This window comes from Podarcis melisellensis, assembly GCF_964234715.1.
Source record: "Podarcis melisellensis genome assembly, chromosome: 3".
NCBI lineage: Eukaryota > Metazoa > Chordata > Lepidosauria > Squamata > Lacertidae > Podarcis > Podarcis melisellensis.
The window spans coordinates 18,777,012-18,798,315 of NC_138530.1; the positions used below are offsets into that span (position 1 = coordinate 18,777,012).

Below are 21,304 nucleotides of genomic sequence, written 5' to 3' on the forward strand. Positions count from 1 at the left end.
GCTCTCCTGGCTGGAGAGGTGACGCGCGCCTATGGCAGGAGCCTCCATAGGCGCGCGTCACCTCTCCAGCCGGGAGAGCACGCACGGGGCTAAAGCAGCCCCCCGCGACCCTCTCCTGGCTGGAGAGGTGACGCGCGCCTATGGCAGGAGCCTCCATAGGCGCGCGTCACCTCTCCAGCCGGGAGAGCACGCACGGGGCTAAAGCAGCCCCCCGCGACCCTCTCCCGGCTGGAGAGGTGACGCGCGCCTATGGCCGCTGCTCCCTGACCTGCTCTTTGGGGCTGGTGGTGGGCTTCCTCCGCCAGCCCCAAAGAGCAGGTCGAAAGGAACCTGAAGCCTGGAGAGCGAGAGGGGTCGGTGCGCACCGACCCCTCTTGCTCTCCAGGCTTCCAAGGTAGCCGCCTGAACGGCACCTTGTTTTAGAACGGGAAAACAAAAGGGGGAAAATTCTCCCACTCTCTGCGCAGAGCCTCCTGCCGCTTCGCTGAAGGGGCGCTGGGCAGAGAGCAGAAGAATTTTTTCCCCTTGTTCTCCCCCCTCTAAAACAAGGTGCGTCCTATTGTCCGGTGCGTCCTATGGTGCGAAAAATACGGTAAGTGAAATTGCATCACGTGGGGAGCATCCTCTATAAAACACCCTTTAAACTCCCTCTCTGCCGCTCTCTCTTCAACCCCTGCCAAAAACACTGTATCCCCAAATATCCACAACTAGAGTTGGCGCTCCGGGACTGGCTGGGACGATGCACGGGAAGGCGGCTGCTTCTGCGCCACCACATGCATCAGCTGTTAGGCGGGGAGGCTGAACAGAGTCAACAAAGTCCTGCTGAATCTCTTTGGAGATTCCCCTGCCCTCACTGACGTCTTTCTTCAGGCTCCAGGGAGGGTCTGCTTGTGAGCCACAAAGACACCTCCCTCTCTCCCACTATTTCCGGGATGGAATTGAATTATTTCCTGGTGCACGAGTCGATAGTGTGTTAAGTTGGGTGGAGGGACGACGCTTATAGCTGGAATGGGAAAGGAGGAGCTGCATGGGGTGGTCTCCCAGCAGACCTAACACGGACTACTCTGTTCGCCTAATTTAACCCTTGCTGCAGACAGATGAATGGCCAATGCCAGGAGACTGTGGAGGGTGAATAATAATAATAATAATAATAATAATAATAATAATAATAATAATAATAATAATAATTTGTTATTTATACTCTGCCCATCTGGCTGGGTTTCCCCAGCCATTCTGGGCAGCTTCCAACAGAATATTAAAAACACGATAAAACATCAAACATTAAAATATTTCCCTAAACAGGGCTGCCTTCAGATGTCTTCTTAAAGTCAGATAGTTGTTTATTTCTTTGACATCTGATGGGAGGGCGTTCCACAGGGTGGGCGCCACCACCGAGAAGGCCCTCTTCCAGGTTCCCTGTAACCTCCCAGTGAGGGGACCGCCAGAAGGCCCTTGGCGCTTGACCTCAGTGTCCGGGCTGAACGATGGGGGTGGAGACGTTCCTTCAGGTATACCAAGGGCAGCTGGTTTCTTGCAGAGGCGAGAGAATGGCCCTGCTTCCCTTCTCCGCAGCCTGATGGCAGATCGCATACTTTGAGTACAGAAGGTGCAGTCTTCCAGCACCAGCAGTAGAAAAGAATCTCTGGCAGCCAAGTTTGGGGTGGCTTCTTCTGGAAGGACCTCTGCATTGCACAGTGGACCGGCCTTTGGCAACCTGGTGCCCTCCCAATGTTTTGGATGGCAACTCCCGCCAGCCCCAGCCAGCACTGGGAGTTGTAGTTGAGAACATCTGGGAGTTCAGGTTGGCAAAGGCTGCAGGAGATAATCCTGGACTACTAGGTGGGCCATTAACCCAGTATAAATCCACTTTGTATATTCATAGCTGAAGTACAGATGGGATTTACGCCAGGACAAGGAAGATCAGAACCCCTCACCCCATGCTTGGTGCATGAGAAGTAGGCTAACTCTGCTTCCTCCTCCCACTCGGGCAGCATACAAATGCCTGTTATTTCTTGCTTGCTTCCCACCCCCTCAACCTTGCTAGATCCCCTTAAACAGAAAACAAAACCAAAACCATTTCAATCCGTCCTTACTTAGCATTCACAGTTTTCATCATTAGTAATATCCGCAAATGCCATTAACATGCTGTTTTAATGCCATCTTCTATGAACAAAAGGGGGGGTGAAATTAAAAATCCTGCAGATATATTGCCCCTTTACAGTATTATTTATTTATCCTTTCGGCCTTGGTTAATCGGCTGGCTTCAGTTCACCAAAATGTCATCATTAAGGGTTTCCAAGCAGGTCTTAGCAGATAATGTTCGGACGGGCAGAGGGGGCACAGCACACACCCACCCCCTCACCAGGTTTCATCTCTTGGATTGCACGAGATTGATGAGAAGTATTTGTTATGGCCACAACTAGAGAGAAAGGGGAGATTGGTGGGTGACGTTGTCTAGTACCAAACAGCTGAAAAATGCTCTTTCCGGGCGTCTATGGTCAGGGTGCAAAAAGGGATTTCGCAAATTCATTAGATTATTGTTTGATTTTTGCCTGGTGTTGCAGAGTGCACTCCAAACTCCACTGGCTTTAAAAACCTGGGCAGCCCAGGATGCTGCAGGCATGTGCTTTCTACTTCTCTTAATTTCCCCCCTGTGGCCTGGTTCGAGCTTGAACTATTTATTTGTTTCATCCAGGATATTTGTACCCTGCTCTTCAGCCAAAAAAGTCTCCCAGAGCAGCTTACAATAAATCCTTTGAAATGAGACAGTCCTGACTAGCAAGCTGACCATCTAAAAAAGACACAGCACTAAAGGGAAAAGGAGCAGGGAGGGTGGAAGAAGAAAGCAAACTCACTTTTAAAGTTAAATAGTCTTAACAATGACCAACTGGTGTTGTTGTTGTGTTTTTGGTTTTGTGTGTGTGTGTGTGTGTGTGTGTGTGTTTTACATGATGCACTTCTGCCTTAGAAAGGTAAAGAAAGGTGTTTCAGAAGGGAGAATTAAAAAAAAAAATTAAAGCTGCCTGGGGAGTAAAAAAGCTTGTTCAAAGGGGGGGGAGGTGTGTGGAAGTGACTAGGAGAATCAATTGTTTCTGTAGCTATACACAGAGCTGTTTGTCTTCTCAAAACTCCCAGTGTGGATAATTTCGTGTGGAATCTGATGCCTGGCACAGAATCTGGTAATTGGATTTTTTTGAAAAGACTTTTTTTAATTGAAGCACAAGTATATATGCATTGCGAGGTGGAAAAGCAAATAACAGAAAACAAATGTGGATAAGACAGCTTATAACAAATATAAATTGCCATAGCCCAGAAGACTTATAAAGAGGATTACTTTCATGAGTTGGGCAAGTGTGCCTTTCAAATTAGAGGATGGAAGATGAATCCCCAGCACCCCTTTGTTGGTGTCAGACGGGTGGGGAGCAGGGGCAGAGCTGGGTGCTCCGGCCGTGCACCCAGAGGCAGGGCGATCTGTCCATGGCGGCGGGGCCGATCCGCCCAAGGGGCGGGGCAATCCACCCACAGGGCCGATTGGCGCGACTGCGCGATCCTCCTCGGGGGCGGATCTTGGCGCCGCGCCGCAATCCTCCCCTACAGCAACCCGGGGGAAGGAGGAGAGCCACAGCTTTGCTGCTCGCCGGGCTTGGAGTAGTCGTGGGCAGGAGGGGGGCGCCGAATGTCACCCCCTTCAGGATGACACCCGGGGCGCCCCACACCTCCCACACACCCCTTCCTACGCCCCTGGTGGGGAGCGGCTTTCACTCCAAGGGCCACGTAAACTTATAAGGAAGCTTTTGGGGGCCAGCAGTGAGTGTGGCCGGACAGAGTCATTGGCAGAATACAGGCGATGGCTCTAAGCTTGGCACAATAGGCCACATATTCCATCCACTCAGAAAGCAGAGGTTTTCACATCCACACCCACAAGACCCGCATCTCTTCCTCCTGCTGCCAGACAAGCAAAGAGGCATCCTCCGAGTTCAAAGACACATTCCCACTTAGGCAAAAACCTCCTGGTGAGGCTGTGGGGAAGGGCCAGGGAGGATTATTGGAGGGAGGGTGTCCTGGGAAGGAAATGTGACCCCAAGCGCCAGATAGAGAGGCCTGGAGAGCTTCATTCATGCCTGACACCTAAGGTTTCAAACCCCCCACCCCCCGATAAAATAGATGGAGGAAAGCGACAGTCACATCCACACCACACATTTGAAGCACTTTTATACCGCTTTAGCAGTCAGGTCTCCCCACCCCACCCCACCCCAATTCCAGCAACTGTTTTTTTTAAGGGTGCTGGGAATTGTAGTTCTATGGGGTCAACACCCTTAACAAACAACAATTCTCAAGATTCCTTGGGGGAATCCCTGACTGTTAAAGTGATATCAGAGTGCTTTAATATTTTGAAATGTCACTGTTGGCTTTTAAATTTTGATGCACAACACAGGTTACAAATGCAAAAACAACAGAACCACCATAGCATAATGGGGAACATCAGTTGCACAGAGAAGCGTCACATCCAGACGTAAAGATCAGTTTGAGAATCTGTAGGGACAATTTAATCAAGAATATGTCTAGGAAATAGCTCCAGCTAAGAGGTGTTTCTCCCCCCTCCAGTAGTTGGGGGTATTTTGCCTCCCTGTGCTTAGCTGTGTAACACAAAAAGGGACTCCATGTGGCTTAAAATTTGTCACATGCAGGGGTTTTTTTTAAAAAAAAATAATAAACTTTCCTATATTTCATGCTCCAAATATCATAGAGTATGCTAGAAAATCTGTAATCTTCAACCTTTTCTGAATGGATTACAACACTTGGTGACTTCATTTTTTAATTTTTGGTCTTGGAAAGAGGGGGTTACAAGTGGTGAAATTCATTTTCAAAACGGTCTTGTGGTGTACGTGAGAGTATACCCACCCCCACACCCCACTGTGTGTTTTGGGTTCTGCAGGTTCTGGATTCTGACCCAGTGGATCAGACGCAGGAGGTGGAAGAGGACCTGGGTCTGCTCTACGACAGCCTCGAGGAATGTAACAACAGTGACAGCGGCCCCGAGATAGAGGATAACGAAAGCGTCCACAGCACTCCAAAGCCCACCCTGAGGTAAGAGCCGACAGGAGGTGAGGCAAGAAGCTCAGGCCTCGAACCAACGGGAGACTTGTAGGGTTGCAAGGTCTTCCCCTGTGCTCTGGAGGCCGTTTCCTCCTTCCCCAAAGGAGACACAACCTCCCAGGCAGACGCCGTGCCAGAAAAACAAGACCGTTCAACTGCATGCACACCCTGCATTTAAAACACTTCAGGAATCCTGGGAGCTGTTAGGAGTTGCTATGGATTGTAGCTCTGTGCAGGGCATTTATTATCTATTTCTTTATTAAATGCGTAACGCCACCCTTCATCCAGAGATCTCAGGGCAGCTCACAGCGTAAAAAACAGGCCATTTGGGCAGGTTAGAAGGTGCTTTAAATACACTTTAAATGTTCGCAGCCTTGGTTTCCTTTCCCACCGTGAAGCCAGGCTCCTTGACGGTGCCCCAGCGGCAGGGTGTGACTTATGAGGCACAGCTCCTGCACTTTTGATTCATTTTCTGAGGGGGAAAGAAGGAGGTTTGGGACTATAAAGTAGCTGGGTGATAGATGCTGATAACTTGAGGCTGACCTTGGATTTGACAGGCTGATAGAGAGCCCTGCGTAAGCCCCACCAGAGACCGCCGTGGATTGATGGAGCAGGAGGGCCCCTCCTTCGAGAGGCTGCACTGCCCGAGGGAGGGGAGGGCGTTACGATCACATCCATCCCTGCTTCAGAAGCAGCCCTTTCGCGTGTGCGCTTGGAAGAGGGGCAGGGAGGGAGATGGGGGGGGGACAACTGCATCTCAGAGCCTGGTAGAGGAGGTAGGCCCGGCCACCTCACTTAGCAGCTGTGTTTAAATGGCTTGTTCTCTGCTGGGCCAGGCTGGAGCAATGAGGAGAGACAGAACATACATATTGGTATTCCATATTCTCTTACGATCCTGCAGATCCCCTTTCTCATCATAGAGCTGAGGAAAGGGTGCAGGAAAGCACAACCAAATGATCAGGGCAGGAGCAACTCCCCCCCCCAGATAAAGATCAAAACTTCTGGAACTTTGGGGTTCAGAAAATAAACACTCTTGGGAGATGGAGATGATAAAGCAGGACTGGGGAGTCTGTGCCTGGACTCCTGATTCCCAGTTGCCCCAGGCAGCATGGTCAGTGGTCAAACATGACGGGAGTAGCAATTTTAGTACATCTGGAGAGCCACAGGGTCCCCAACGCTGGGACAGAGGTTTTGAAAAGTGTGCATGGGTTTGAAGAACAGGGATGGTAGGTTTCAGTCAAGGTAATGGATTTGGACTACTGCAATGCGCTCTACATGGGGCTACCTTTGAAGGTGACCCGGAAACTGCTATTAATCCAGAATGCGGCAGCTAGACTGGTGACTGGGAGTGGCCGCCGGGACCACATAACACCGGTCCTGAGAGATCTGCATTGGCTCCCAGTGCATTTCCGAGCACAATTCAAAGTGTTGGTGCTGACCTTTAAAGCCCTAAACGGCCTCGGCCCAGTATACCTGAAGGAGCGTCTCCACCCTCAGCGCCGAGGGCCGTCTGGCGGTTCCCTCATTGCGAGAAGTGAGGTTACAGTGAACCAGACAGAGGGCCTTCTCGGTAGTGGCGCCCGCCCTGTGGAACACCCTCCCTTCAGATTTGAAGGAAATAAGCAGCTATCCTATCTTTAAAAGACATCTGAAGGCAGCACTGTTTAGGGAAGTTTTTAGTATTTAATGCTGTATTGTTTTTAACACTCGATTGGGAGCCGCCCAGAGTGGCTGGGGAAACTCAGCCAGATGGGCGGGGTATAAATAAAAATATTATTATTATTATTATTATTATTATTATTATTATTATTATTATCGTTATCATCATCATTCAAGGCTACTGGCCTCTGTGGTTGCAAAATGTGGTGATGGGCACCAGTTTAGGACAGGGATGGCGAACCCATGGCCTGCCGGATGTTTCAGGAGTCCAGCTTTCACAATCCTCAATTGTGGGCCATGCTGGCTGGAAGCTGATAGAGTTCGGCAACATCTGGGGGAACTGTTGGTTCCTCACCTCTGGCTTTGATGGTTTTCAAGGGAGATGGGACAAATTCACAAAGGATACGTTAACCCAATGGTTGATCCTAATGGTAAATTGGTACCTCCAATTATGTAGTCAGTTGCGGGGTTGGTGGGGGGGGTGTTTGTAAAGCTTCTAGGAAGTGTCTGGTTGGCCTTATTGCAGATATTAATGTTGCACAGCTTGCAGCAGCTGAATGCATAAGAACTGACTCCTTTTGGAACTGAAGCATTGTCCAGATCCATTAGATATTATTCAAAAACGACTTCCGGCATTGTGCACTTGAGGAGCAGGTCAGGGAAAGTGCTCTGCTTCAGTGGAGCACACCCATTGTGGAAAAACGAGAGGGAGGGGCTCAAAGGCGATGCTGACCCCCCGAAAAAACCTGGAGAGGAGGTCTCCAGCCGAAAGCACTGAGCAGCGCAAAAAGGGGTTTCCTCTTACTTCATACCACCGAAAAAGATATAGAAACAGTGAGGAAGGAAACAGAGGTCTGTCTCTCCTCACAGCCTGCATTCCAGACTGCATCCTTCCTTAGGGTAGGCAGCTCCTGGAGAGTCTTTTACATCCCTACAGAGTCTGGGAACAAAGACTTCAGCCAACACCCTTCCAAAATGGCGAATTTGCAATTCAATACCTCTCATGTGATCTAAGGTTAAAACTCCAGCCTGAGAACAATAACAGTTAATTATCAGCCCATCAAGGCAGCTCCGAGAGCCTTTTTTGCTCTGAATTTAGCTTCAGAGGAATCTTCCAGTTAAACCCTTCCACCAGTGCACACAGGCATTCCCATTTCATTGTGAATTAAACCAATTATACTTAACTGGTTTGACCTCTGAAATATTGCTATCCCTATCTCCAGCTATCAGACCCAACAGGAAAAGGTCCTGCTCATTGCAAAGGATGAGTATGTGGCTTTATGCAACTTCCCAGAAAGCAGAAACTCTGTAGTGAGGGAGTGGCTGCTAGGAGTGGCCTCTTACATAGTGACCTTGATGCATGGCCAGTGAAAGGTCAGAGGTGCACAACAGGCACAGAGGTCACCTTGAGACATGGTTGCTACATGTGCTTGCTAAATGCTTTGCAGCTCACTGGTGACCAGAGAAGAGCAAGGGAAACCACTCTCTTCCTGTTTAACAAAAGCTTTTTGGCTGCTCACCTGGAGGCAGTTTTGACTCTCCCAGCATCTTCACCTACATTTGACGTTCCCAGTCATTACGCTTGTCTGTACGTCTAGATCTGCAGCTCTGATGCACCAGGAACAGTCTGACAGGGTAGGGGGAGCTATTGAAGCTGTGTCAGGCATCTGAAGTCAGACACAGCCTAAGTCATTCCCATCCCCTCTGCTGACACCACAGCAGAGGCCTGTACAGCAGAGACCCTGCAGATCTTGCAGCGTGGCTATAAAATCCTGGCCAGAGCTCGAACCACTTGCCTTTGTCTCTCTCTCTCTGGGGCTTCTTAGCAACCTCATCATATTGCAATGTCTGCAGTTTCTTGCTCAGCAAAGTGCTGTGGCTCATTGGCAGGACACGTGCTTTGAATGCAGAAGGTCCCAGATTCATTCCCTGGTATCTCCAGGTGTGGGCTGGGAGAGACTCTTGCCTGAAACCCCAGAGAACCTCTGCAAGTCAACGCAGACCAGGGTTAGCAAACCTTTTGCAACCTGAGGGATGTGTTGCCTTCTGGGCAACTTTTCAAGAGCCGGATGCCGCGTGCAAATGTAACTTTTGTGCATATTCCAGCCTGGCAAAAAGCACTCGATAGTGTTAGTGTTATGTAGTGTTTTTGTTTTTGTATTGTACTGTATTGTTTTGTTTAACTTTTTTTTCTTTTGTAGTGTTTAAATTGTTGGGAAAGTAATAAATATTATTTTTAAAAAAACAACCACTCGAGAGCACAAAGCAAGGATGGTGAAGGGAAAGGTGGTGGTGTTGCAGAGGGTGTGTGGTCTGGGCTAGATGAGGAGCTGCATCTGGTCCCTGGGCCTGAAGCTCCCCACCCCTGGGTGTAGCCAATAGACGGACCAGTGGCCTGACCCAGTTTAGTGGAACGGGGAGGACGTGACTTTTTCTACCTGGAAACAGGGCTGCTTTGCTCTTGCGGTGTCCTTTCTCTGCCTCGAAGGTGAAGACTTGCTTTCACGCTGCTCAACGGGCCCCACCACCTCCCTCCGCCCACCCCCCGCAACTGTCTTTGTGTGTCCATGTCAGGCCAGGCCAGGGCTCAGGTGATGGGTTTTTTTGCTTGTGGTGCTTCCTGGGGGCAGAGGCTGGGAAGGGGTTTGAGCCCAGGGGGCGGGGCGGGTGATGGTGACTTCACTTCTCCCTCATTTCTCTTTCTCTCTGTCTGTCCGTCTGTCTCTCTGTCCGTCTGTCTGTCCGTCTGTTTCTCCTGCAGGCGCTTCTTTGAGGGCGTCTCTCACTCTGGTTCCCAGACTGAGATCAGCAGTCTGCACGGCCAAAAGGGGCAGGAGCGAGAGTCGGGCAGCCCTGTGAGTTACTCCTCCTCCTCATCTTCCTCCTCCTCCTCTTTCCCCCTGCTAGCAGCCTGCCTGCCTGGGCCTGCCCCCCACAGAACAGCAGTGGGGAACCTGTGGCCTGCCTGATATTTACCGGACTCCAGCTCCCATCAGCCCCGGCTTGCACGGGTAATGGGAGTTGTAGTCCAACAACATCGGGAAAGCCTCAGGCTCCCCCCGCCACCGTTCCAGAACCGGCCTGCTGTCGAGAGCAATCCCTGTTACATTTCTTCCTCCTTTCCCCCACCCCACCCCCTGTCTTTTCCTGGATAAGCTGCTTCTTTTCACAGTATAGGAGAGGTGGGTTAACTGGACTTACTGGCTCAGCCGCTGGGGTCACCCTGGTCCCTGCAGTGCTGGGGATCGGGCTTCCCTGACCCCTGACCTCCGCCGCCATGTTGCTTCTCTCCTGGGGCGCCTAAACCAAGCAAAGTGTGTTTTGGAAGGGTTTTGTTTTCCCTGTGCTCAGCACCGACCTGCTTCCGCTCTCTTCTTGGAAATGCTTGAATCGGAGGTCCTATCTACTAACTTATTCAAACTTCTATTCTCACTCCTCTCCCCACTACCTCCTCGCCTGTCCCCGTTCGCCCAGGGAGAAGCAGAGAAGCGGAAAGTGGGTGTCCCTCGCGCCCAAGACGAGGGTGTCATGGAAACAGCAGCTATGGTGAGTCCAGCATGACGGGTGCTTACCAGCCCTCTCCAGGCAAGGCTTTGCTCATTTTGTTGTGCTGTTTTTGTCTGGTCAATACGAAAGGTATTGGCAAGAAAAACCGACATTCTGTTGCCTATCCCAGTATTCCTTCAGCAATTAGACCTGTCCCGCACTCTGAGGAACTCCCAATTCCAGTTTTTAAGGGGTTTGTCTCTTCTGAAGATGAAGGAAGTGAACCTGGTGAGGAGTACAACTGGATCATCTGTGTGGATCTCAAAATGGTCAGCTTCTTGGACAACAGAAAGGCTTTACCAAGTACCTGAATAACAACACCTTGTAGATACCACTGGGAAACAAAAATAGCAGTCACTTGTGTGATCCTTTGGTTCTCGGTCAAACCATGGGAACCCCAAAAGGAATACTCTTCCATTTTCCTTTTGTCCAGTCTCTAAGCATTTCCTCACAATTGTGACAAACAATATGCAGAGCCCATTTCTTGTCTTGGTCGCCCAGGGGAATTTCAAAATAGCTTTTATAGGCACACCTCACAAACGCTGTTATATTGCGTCTTTGACGAGGAAGTACGTAGCAGCCACATACATAACAAAAGGCATCAGGTTTGTTTACACATTTTTGTCTACCTGAAGAAGCCATGGTTCGATCTGAAAAATACAAATATTTAGTTTACAAAACTATAAAAATAAAGAAAAATTAAGTTTGCAAGACAATAATTACCATGTGGTTAGGGTAGATCAACGTGTCAGTGTCCACGTATCCCCAGTGTAAATATGACATACAGTGGTACCTCAGGTTACATATGCTTCAGGTTGCATACGCTTCAGGTTACAGACTCCGCTAACCCAGAAATAGTACTTTGGGTTAAGAACTTTGCTTCAGAATGAGAACAAAAATTGTGCTCCAGCGGCTCAGCGGCAGTGGGAGGCCCCATTAGCTAAAATGGTGCTTCAGGTTAAGAACGAATTAAGTTCTTAACCTGAGGTACCACTGTATCGGCAAAAGTCGGAAATTGAAAGATAACTATAGCATGTACTCAAAAATCAATTTCAGATTTGAAATCAGCATTGAAAGAACATATAAGAACAGTTGAAAAATCTCATGCAACAGAAAACGGAAAAAAAAAATTGTTCCCCAGTGTAATTTAATGAAGAATATAGTGCAATAATTTTTATGAAGGATTATTTATTACAACAGCAGTCATAAAGATGAAACGTGAAACACATAGAAAAAGTATACAAAAATTCTCACAGGGGCGCTGAAACACAAAGCAACAAAAAAGCAATACAAAATAATCGTTAACATGAACGGCTGATCACGAAAGCTTGTACAGCTGCACAGGCATAAGAGGGCTTTCAAGTTGCTCTTGGAAGTCAGAAGCAAGGATGCTTGCTGGATCTCTGCTGGCAGAGTGGCCAGGGACACCAAATATCCAATTTCTAGCTGAAGCTGATCTGCGACTTGGGGGGGCAGAGGGTGGGAACAGAGCTCTTTTCCAGGGCTGGCTCTGCGCATTTTGCCCAGGGGTACCTGCTCAAGGGAAGAGGAGCTGGCTTGCTCTTGTCAGTCAGGCAGGGGAAGAGGCTGGCCTGGGAAACTAGCTGTTTGATGTTACCAAAGAGTGAAAGAAGAAAGACTTTCTGTGCATCCCCTCAGGAGCTGGAGGTTGATGAATCCTGCCCAGGAGGGCCTGGCGAGACAGTCCTGAAGGAGAGCAGCGTGGACAGGCTGGCTCAGCTGAGCAGCAGCAGCAAGCCAGAGTTCCCAGCCACTGTTTCTCCCAGGTAAAGAAGGCCTCTCTCTTGTGGCTGGTGGCGGAACAGCGGCTGCTAGCCTGTCACTGTTTTGCGGGTGGGATTCTGTCGCATGCCGGCAAATCCAGGCGGCGCGACTGAAGTGCTCAGGCAACCGTAAACCGGCTGTGGTCGCAGTGCTCTGACTGGGGATGGAAGAGGAACAGGGCCTGGTGGAGGGGACACTGGAAGAGTAGCTGCTTGATAATGGCACAGTCTGGATGCTCGGGAAAAAACGAGTGAACAAAGCACAACAATTCTGAGTTAAAACACCTTGTGTGGAAGCAGCTTGAAAGAGCTAAAATGCAATGAATTGTAACATACCATGTTTTTCGCTCCATAAGATGCACCTGACATAAGACGCGCCTAGTTTTTAGAGGGGGAATGCAAGGAAAAAAATATTCTTTAAAGGGAGTGCTGAGCAGAGCCTGTATGCATCCCAGGCTCTGCTCAGCGCTCCCTTTCACAAGCCGCATGGAGCATGTGTGCGGCACTTGCAGGCTTTTCCCCGAGGAGGGAGAAGGGCAGCCCATTAGTAACCAGCTGCCCTTCTCCCTCCTCAGGGAAAAGCCTCCAAGAGCCACATACACGCTCCGTGCGGCTCTTTAAAAGGAGCGCTGTGAAGAGCCTCCCGCCTGCATTCGCTCCATAAGACGCACACACATTCCCCCTTACTTTTTAGGAGGGAAAAAGTGCGTCTTATGGAGCGAAAAATACGGTTATTGATTTGACAGGCACTCATCAACAGTGTCTCCCCCGGAGATCCTTCCAGTTCTAGGTTGGCACATAGATACTGAAAGCAGGGAGAGGTGATCTTTGGAGGCATGGTGGCTCTTCCCTGCTCTCTGAATCCATGTGAAAGCCACACACACCCTGGAAATGTCTGGGACCCAGTGGGGTCTCTCTGAGCCTGGGCTTGTTACTGCCGCCGCTGACTTTCCCGCAGCAGCTAGTGGCCGCTGCTCAATCGCCCGGCAGGCTTCTCTTTTTGCCACCCGCCAGGTCCAGCTTCCTCGGTACCACTTCGACAAACCAGACTTTTGCCTTTCAGCAAAGTTGAGAACAAGCAGTTGTGGCGGCCGCGCAGCATGTCCGTCAAGGACAGGCAGAACTCCAAGGGCCAGGGCGATCGGACCAGCAGCCTGGACAGCGAGAGCTCCCCAGACTCACGGCAGGGCACCCAGGTCAGGCAGTGGGGTGCGGGGAGGGGCTTGTAGGGGGAGGAAGGGTTTTTTTCCTGGAATCTCCTGGAAGCGGTGGGTTGCTGGGTTTTCCTTCCTTCCTTCCTTCCTTCCTTCCTTCCTTCCTTCCTTCCTTCCTTCCTTCCTTCCTTCCTTCCTTCCTTCCTTCCTTCTTTCTTTCTTTCTTTCTTTCTTTCTTTCTTTCTTTCTTTCTTTCTTCTTTCCTCCCTTTCTTTCTGTTGTCCCTTTCTTTTCTTCTTCTGTTTTTCTCCTTTTGTATCTTTTGTAACTGCAGTTTTACTGTATTATGGGAAAATGTTGATTAAAAAATATAATAATAATAATAATAATAATAATAATAATAATAATAATAATAATAGGGTGGGTTGGTGGAGCTCTGAGATGAAAAGAAATAGTCATTGGCAGCTCCTGGCATCAGAAATGGGCCAAGCAGTGAAGGTTGGTCCATTAGCGGGAAAGGGAAACTACCCCATCGTCCTTAACAACCAATCAGGAAGTGATTCTGTCTATCATTGGCTGTGGCGCCACCTGCTGGTAGTCTCCTTGGCCAGTCCCAATGGATACCAGCCACTGCTGGCGCCACTAGGTCTTACCTGCCTTTGCCATCCTCTAGGTGTTTGCATAGCCAGCCCAAGGGTGGCTGTGGGTTTCATGGCAGTCTGTGAATGCTCCTCTGTTGTGCTATTGCAGGTGCCCCGAAAGTCTGTGTATGATCAGCTCAACCAGATCCTGGTCTCGGATGAGCAGCTGCCTGAGAGCATTATCCTGGTGAACATAGCCGAGTGGCAAGGCCAGGTAAGGGAGCTCTGGGGATGGGCAGGGAAGCCTTGGTACCATCTTACTGCATCTTGCATGCCTCTAAAGTCAGCCTTTCCCAGCTGGATGCCCTTCGGGTGCTTGTTGGACTCCAGCTCCCATCAGCCCCAGTCAGCAGGGCCAGTGGTCAGGAATGATGGGAGTCGGAGTCTAGCAATACGCACACTGGAAGCAGCTCTTCGGGGTTTCAGGCAGGGGGTTCTCCCAGCCTCTTCTAGGCAAAGGCATGTGTTCTACCCCTGAGCCACAGCCCTTTTCAGTGAGTTTTCAGATCCCCCATAAAATGTCATCCTCTATTATTATTTGGATATTAAGCCAGAGCTTTGCAAATGCTGCTGGAGGCTCCTGAGCAAGGGCCCAGCTCAAGGAAACTCCCCGGCTTGAGAGAAAGGAGTTCATCTGAACAAGCTGGAAGAAACAACCCAAGCCCAAGTGATCTGGAGCAGAGGCCCTGAGCTCTCTGGGTGCTTCCAGATGGGTATTTATTGTGGGGTGAACACTCCTCATGCATGCAAAAAAATATATTAAAAATGCTGCATCCCTGCAATATAATTAGTATCCCTATCCCTCCTCCAATTTAATTTTCCAAGAAAAACCCACTGTTAAATAATTTTTTTTTAAAAAAAACTGTTGCCAATGACCCATTTGCAATATTTGAACCACCCTCTTACAACATTAAAAACCCTCAGCTGGAAGCACTACCTACCAGAAAGCTACATGTTTGTTTCCAGAGCGGATTTTTAAAGTGTGGGTAAAAGCCTCTCCAGGCTCAGTTAGGTTCATATGAGCACAGATACTCCTTCAAGTAACCTGGGTCTAAAGCCAGAATGGGGAACCTTAGAAATGCTAATGATTCCCAAATCAAGCCAACAGATAAATGAAACCAACCTGTGGCTCCTCTAGATCTTGCTGGATTTAAAACTCCCATCGTCCCTGTTGGCCATGCTGACTGGGGGTGATGGCTTGAAATTCAACATTCTAGAGGGCACCATGTTGGCGACTCCTGGATTTGGGGGAGGGCTCTGGTACCTCCCCGCCAAATTATTTTGCAAAGTGTTTGCATTTCTTCTTCATCCCATTCCTGCCTCCTATTCCTGGTTTCCTCTCAACAGTATCTGTGCGACCAGCTGCAAGAGCACAAGCAGCCCATTGTCTCCACCTGCTCCATGGCGGATGTGCAGGCCGCTTTCAACACCATCGTCTCTCGCATCCAGAGATAGTGAGTATTGCCGGCGGGAGCAACAAACCAGGGTCTGAGGGCCTCATGTTGGCTTTTCAGGTGGACCCCAAAGAAAGGACTTTGGGGGTTTATGTATGCAGAGGTTGCAGCCACCCAAGTTGCTAGGAGGTGTGCATCTGAACCCTCAGGCTTGCGCACCACACACATGAACTCAACATGCAGGTCTCTAGGAAGATTGGAATCTTCTGTGTTGAGTTAGTACCTGCGCCTGTGTGCCTTTAACCCTGATAAAGAACGTGTCATGCCAGGATGTAGGAAAAGATTGGTTTGCTACACGGAAATAAAATGAGAATACAGTCATACCTCGGGTTACAGGTTGCATTTTTTCGGGTTACGGAGGCACCAAACCCCAGAAGTACCAGAACGGGCTTCTTCTGGTTTTTGACGGTCGTGCATGCGCACAAGCACTAAATCACTCTTTGTGCATGTGCAGAAGCGCCAAATTGTAACCTGCACGTGTGTGCACATGGTGCTGCGGGTTGCGAACGTGATTCCCACACGGATCACGTTCGCAACCCGAGCATCCATGTGTGGGCAGCAACCATTAGACACCCACACCTTGAAACCTGTAAAGAGAGGGTCTGATCACCCTCCAGAACCTGGAAAGTAAGTGCAGAAAAACCTGATCTTGAAGCAAACGGAACTCAAAGGCACAGAACAGAGATCTGAGCTTCCTGCAAGTGCTAAGCTCTTCTCTTCAGATCCCTGTTCTTGGCAAGGGGACAGCTTCACTCACCGTGGTTCAGCAAACTATAGGATTGATCCTTGAGGTCCTTGAGGAGCAAAGAGGGGATCCCATTGAAGCTGTGAGCTGGCCAGCCAATGAAAATATGGAGTTTATCGTTTGTGAAGAGGGAGTTTCCTGAGTAACGTAGTTCAGAAGTCCTTTGAACTATGTGTTTACTGGTTTGAAGTAAAGAGAATGAAGTCTTAGTTTGGGGAAGACTGCATCTTTATCTCTGTAGTTTCTGGATAAGAAATGCACCTTGAAAGAGATGTTGGTGTCTGTGTGAAGTCTGGTTCCTGCGATAATATAAGCTTTTCTGGTAAATACAAGGATTGGTGTGCTGATGTTTTCTGCAGCTGTTAGGTCAGGATGTTAGTCATTCATTCCAGGTAGTGAGCAGAGACCGATACAACCCTGGGCAGGGCACCAGTGTTTCTCTCTCTGCCACCCCTTCTCCCTCCCTCTTTCACTCTCTTTCTGCCACCCCCTCTTTCTTCTGCCACCCCTTTCCCTCTTTCTCTCTCCCCCCTCCTTCCCACTCGCCTGGTTTTGTCCAAAGGGTGGTAGATTCTAGGCTTTGCGATGGCAGTGGAGTAGTGAGGGGCCAGGGGTGGGGTCAGTAGTTTGGCTGTGCTCTTTCCGGGGGGCTGCTTCTTTGTGAATCTCTCAGCATCTCTCTTCCTCCGGCAGCTGTAACTGTAATTCCCACATGCCTCCCCCAGTGAAAGTGGCCGTCGCAGGGGACCAGAGCTACCTGAGCATCGTCCTGCGCTTCTTTGTGGAGCAGCTAGCCGGCAAGACCCCGGACTGGCTCAACTATCTCCGTTTCCTCGTGGTGCCGTTGGGTAAGAGCTTTGTCATGGAGGGGGGGTGGCTGTCCTGGAAGGCTGCTGTGTCTTCCCTGCTAAGATGTCCGCCGTGGTTGACCTGTGGGAACGACCCTTTGGCCTCTCCAACTCGAAAAAGAAAAAGATGGGCTGGAAATAGTGGAGGCAAACCAGGCGAAACAGGATTTTGCCCTTTGTCACAGATTCCTAAGGCGGTGCAAGTTTTGCTCTCCTTGCTTTTTCCAGCATAATAATAATAATAATAATAATAATAATAATAATAATAATAATAATAATAATAATAATGTATTATTTGTACCCCACCCATCTGGCTGGGTTTCCCCAGCCACCCTAGGCGGCTACCACAAAGACAAAAAATACACTAAGATGTCACACATTAAAAACTTCCCTGAACAGGGCTGCCTTAAGAGGTATTTATTTATTCCACAAAATGCTTCTTTTTCCTCTGTGTCATTCGCAGGCTCTCACCCCGTGGCCAAGTACCTTGGCTCTGTGGACAACAGGTACAGCACCTTGTTCCTGGATGCAGCCTGGAGAGAGCTCTTTAGCAGAATTGAGCCCCCTAGTTCAGGTAAATAGTCCAAGCAGGACTTTTTAAAGACAACATCTTTACTGAAAATCCAAAAAGTACATAATTATATGTGAGATGTAGATAAAAGAGAGAGAAAGAGAAATAGAACCCGCGTAGAAGGGGAAATAAAGGGGGGGGGGACCCAAAATTGCATATTTTACGAAGTTGTTATTGCACTTCACCAGATCTTAACCTATAACAGTATTTGTAAGAATGGATTCCAAATATCATGGAATTTTTCCATGGCAAGTCTGTGTTTATATGCAAGTTGTTCATATGTTGCGAGTTTGTATACTTCTTCAATCCAATTGTAGAAGGGAGCCATATTTTTATTTTTCAGTCTTTTTGCTGTGGTAAGGGCATGGAGAGTCTACTCGTATTGTCCTTTTGTAGGGTTTGCAAGGTTAAACCACAGAGCCTAGGACTTGCTGATCAGAAGGTCGGCGGTTCGAATCCCTGCGACAGGGTGAGCTCCCATTGCTCGGTCCCTGCTCCTGCCAAACTAACAATTCGAAAGCATGTCAAAGTGCAAGTAGATAAATAGGTACCGCTCCGGTGGGAAGGTAAACGGTGTTTCTATGCGCTGCTCTGGTTCTCCAGAAGCGGCTTAGTCATACTGGCCACATGACCCGGAAGCTGTATGCCGGCTCCCTCGGCCAGTAAAGCAAGATGAGCATCGCAACCCCAGAGTCAGTCATGATTGGACCTAACGGTCAGGGGTCCCTTTACCTTTAAGGTTCCATGTGCTGATTATATAATTCAAGAGGATGTTTTGCTCTGTAAATGTAAGGTTGTTCCGTACAGTTCTGTTGGTAGTTTCAGTTACCTTCTGCCAAAATCTTTCAATATAGGGCAAAGCAGGCCTGTCTCCAGCTGGGGAGGAGCACGGTGGGACGGGGCGGGACGGGGCAGGGGCCTTGTTCCTTGAGGATGTTCTGCCTCATCTAACTCTTCCACTCACCTCCTTCCAGATACAGTAGATGTCCCTGGTCGGGTCGTCCAGTTCATCACTGGCGCCAATGTGTCCCACCAGTTGCCCATTTCCGAGGCCATGTTGACCTACAAGCAGAAGAGGTAAGAGGCCATCTTCCTTTCATACACACAAACAAACACACACCATGGGCAAACGAAGGAGCTACTTAGACCCACCTTCTACACCACATGGGGCCAGGATTGCTTCCCTTGGATTCCCAAGGGATAATGTGCTGGGTTGGGCAGTGGTGCAGAAGCTACATAGAGAGTCCCACTCTTTGTTGCCGGCTTTTCCCTGGCTCCTGGATGGCTCCAGTGTCTCTGAACCAGCTCCTGAAGCCCAGTAGGGTGGAGAGCAGAAGGAACAGGCAGCTCTTCTGTCATGGGGCAGAGAAGAAACCCTTCTCCCAGGGGCCAGGAGGAAGGCAGTGGTTTTTGGGAATTGCAAGTACTGTTTCTGTGCTTCCTCCCCCCGCAGTTCAGGTGTGTGGGGTACTTCAAGCCCTGCTGTTCTCTGCTTGCCCCTACAGCCATCGGGGATTGGCACACAGTACGTACGGCTGGCTTGCTGCACTCCCCGCGGGAGCTTCTGCAGGGTTAGGGGCTGTGCTTTGGGCTGGGACTTGTCCTGGGATGGGTGTCACCACGCCCCAGCCAGGCAGGGAAGCCTGTGAGTTTTGGGCACAGGGGAACCTCATATCCTTCAAACTGGGGGTGGTGGTGGGGTGTCCTTCAAACTCATTTCAGAGTCTTGGAGCATTGCCTTCAAGTGGAAGCAAAATGGGCATTGGCTTCTGAGCTCTGCATCTCCACCTCCAACTCACCACTTACAGTAGTTTTACTTGCCACTAAGTTAGACCTTGGATGCGGGTGGCACTGTGGGTAAAACCACAGAGCCTAGGACTTGCCGATCAGAAGGTTGGCGGTTCGAATCCCCGCGACGGGGTTAGCTCCCATTGCTCGGTCCCTGCTCCTGCCAACCTAGCAGTTTGAAAGCACGTCAAAGTGCAAGTAGATAAATAGGTGGGAAGGTAAACGGCGTTTCCGTGTGCTGCTCTGGTTCGCCAGAAGCGGCTTAGTCATGCTGGCCACATGACACAGAAGCTGTACGCTGGCTCCCTCGGGCAATAAAGCGAGATGAGCGCTGCAACCCCAGAGTCGGCCACGACTGGACCTAATGGTCAGGGGTCCCTTTACCTTTACCTTTAAGTTAGACCTTCGACTTGGCAAAATATGGACAATGAAGCTCATGGAGCTGGGGGTTTTTTTGCAGGCGTGGGCAACATGTCATTGATGCAATAATAGTGTATTAGTGGTAGATTTCTACTGGACCATTTACACTTCATTACGCTTCATTAGTTGTTTGGTGATGCTTCCTCGATGCGATCACATTCTTGGCATCAGAACAGGCCCTACAGCAAGGGTGGCCAACTGCAGCGACCACCACATGCAGAATTTGGCACAATATTTTGTGTGCAGACTGCAGAGCTTCGCTTTGTGCAGGGTTTGGCTTTTGATGTTCCTTTTCAGACATCTGCAGCAGCGGATGCCGGAGGTGTAACGATGCGTCACAGCAGTGCATGTGTGCAGCTAGCTTGCCACGGGCTGCCACACAATGTGCCCAGGTGCTTCACATAGTTAGCGCAAGCTTGTGGTTGTGCAACTCGATGCCGCTGTCGGAAAACCGAGGCTGGGGCGAGAGGTTGCTTTGCGTTGGGTTAGGGAGGGGAAGAGTCTGCAGTGGTCGACTTAAGAGGAGTTCATCCATGGTGACCTGAAAGCTCTGGGCTAGCCTATCCCCACTGCGCTCTGGGCTAGCCCAATGGCCCTGCAGCTGTGTCATATTCCCATCAGTCCCAGGCAATGTCAGTTGTGGTCCAGCAACATCAGAAAGGCCGCAGGTTCCTAACCTCTGAAATAGATGATTTACTACTCCACTGGCAACTAGCCTACATGTAGTTTTCAGTCCTTTGCCAAGCTGGTAACCTCCATTGCTGTAGAACTTCAAATGCCATCAGCCTCAGCCAGAGTCCCAGTTACAGGGTAGATCCACCTTCCCCACCCTGTAGTTGGACTCCAACTCCCATCATCCCTGACTGTTGGCCATGCTGGCTAGAGCTGATGGGAATCAGAGTCCAACAACATCTGGGGATCCAAGGTTGGGCAATGCTGGTGTCGAGCAGAGTACGTATTCTGGAACCCACTGCAAAGTGTAGCAGCTTTAGGGCAATTAATTTGGGTGGTGGGGGCCGGGGTGTTCCAGAAGCTGTGTGTGAGAGATGCAGAAAATGCTCTTCAAAAGCGTGAAAACTGTGGCATCAGCTCTAGCATCAGCCTACTAAATCCCAAGATCAGGTGGAGAGCACTCTGGGCGTGCTGTTGTCATCTACACGGGAGAGTGCAGGTCTGCCAGGGCATCTGAGTAAGACTGTGTCATAAAATCCCCAAACAAACCCAATAATAATAATAATAATAATAATAATAATAATAATTTTGTTATTTATATGCCGCCCATCTGGCTGGGTTGCCCCAGCCTCTCTGGGCAGCTCCCAACAAAACCCAACGGTGCCTGCCAGGCCTGGCGCCAGGAGTGGGCCCAGCTCAGTATCTGCCCGTGCCTCAGCAAGGGGCCGTTGGCCAAGGATGGAAGAGAGGCAGAACCCCTCTGGTGCTGTAAGACATGATGTGTACTGACAGCAGCCTCTGCCAATCAGGTGCCCAGCCAGTAGTCCAGTGCCAGGTTTTACAGAACCATCCCAATCAATTCCGTTTAGACTATTGGATGAACTGGAATGATTCTGTAAACAAAGATGGTTCACCAGCAGGTATG

General features: G+C 49.7%; 1 protein-coding gene across 4 annotated transcripts in view; it reads left to right on the forward strand.

Moving 5' to 3' along the window:
- The window catches only part of LOC309365624 (phosphofurin acidic cluster sorting protein 2-like), a 178,594-nt gene that overhangs the window by 147,968 nt on the left and 9,322 nt on the right, over positions 1-21,304 (forward strand). For 2 of the 4 annotated variants that reach the window (XM_081903844.1, XM_081903845.1), the window contains exons 9-19: positions 4,937-5,088; positions 9,518-9,611; positions 10,231-10,302; positions 11,962-12,089; positions 13,150-13,282; positions 13,991-14,095; positions 15,229-15,335; positions 16,774-16,928; positions 17,392-17,502; positions 18,474-18,576; positions 18,953-19,024. In XM_081903844.1, the coding sequence (XP_081759970.1) occupies positions 4,937-5,088; positions 9,518-9,611; positions 10,231-10,302; positions 11,962-12,089; positions 13,150-13,282; positions 13,991-14,095; positions 15,229-15,335; positions 16,774-16,928; positions 17,392-17,502; positions 18,474-18,576; positions 18,953-19,024 (1,232 nt within the window). The remainder of the gene's footprint in view (positions 1-4,936; positions 5,089-9,517; positions 9,612-10,230; positions 10,303-11,961; positions 12,090-13,149; positions 13,283-13,990; positions 14,096-15,228; positions 15,336-16,773; positions 16,929-17,391; positions 17,503-18,473; positions 18,577-18,952; positions 19,025-21,304) is intronic. The other 2 variants (XM_081903846.1, XM_081903847.1) reach the window with 1 other exon arrangement.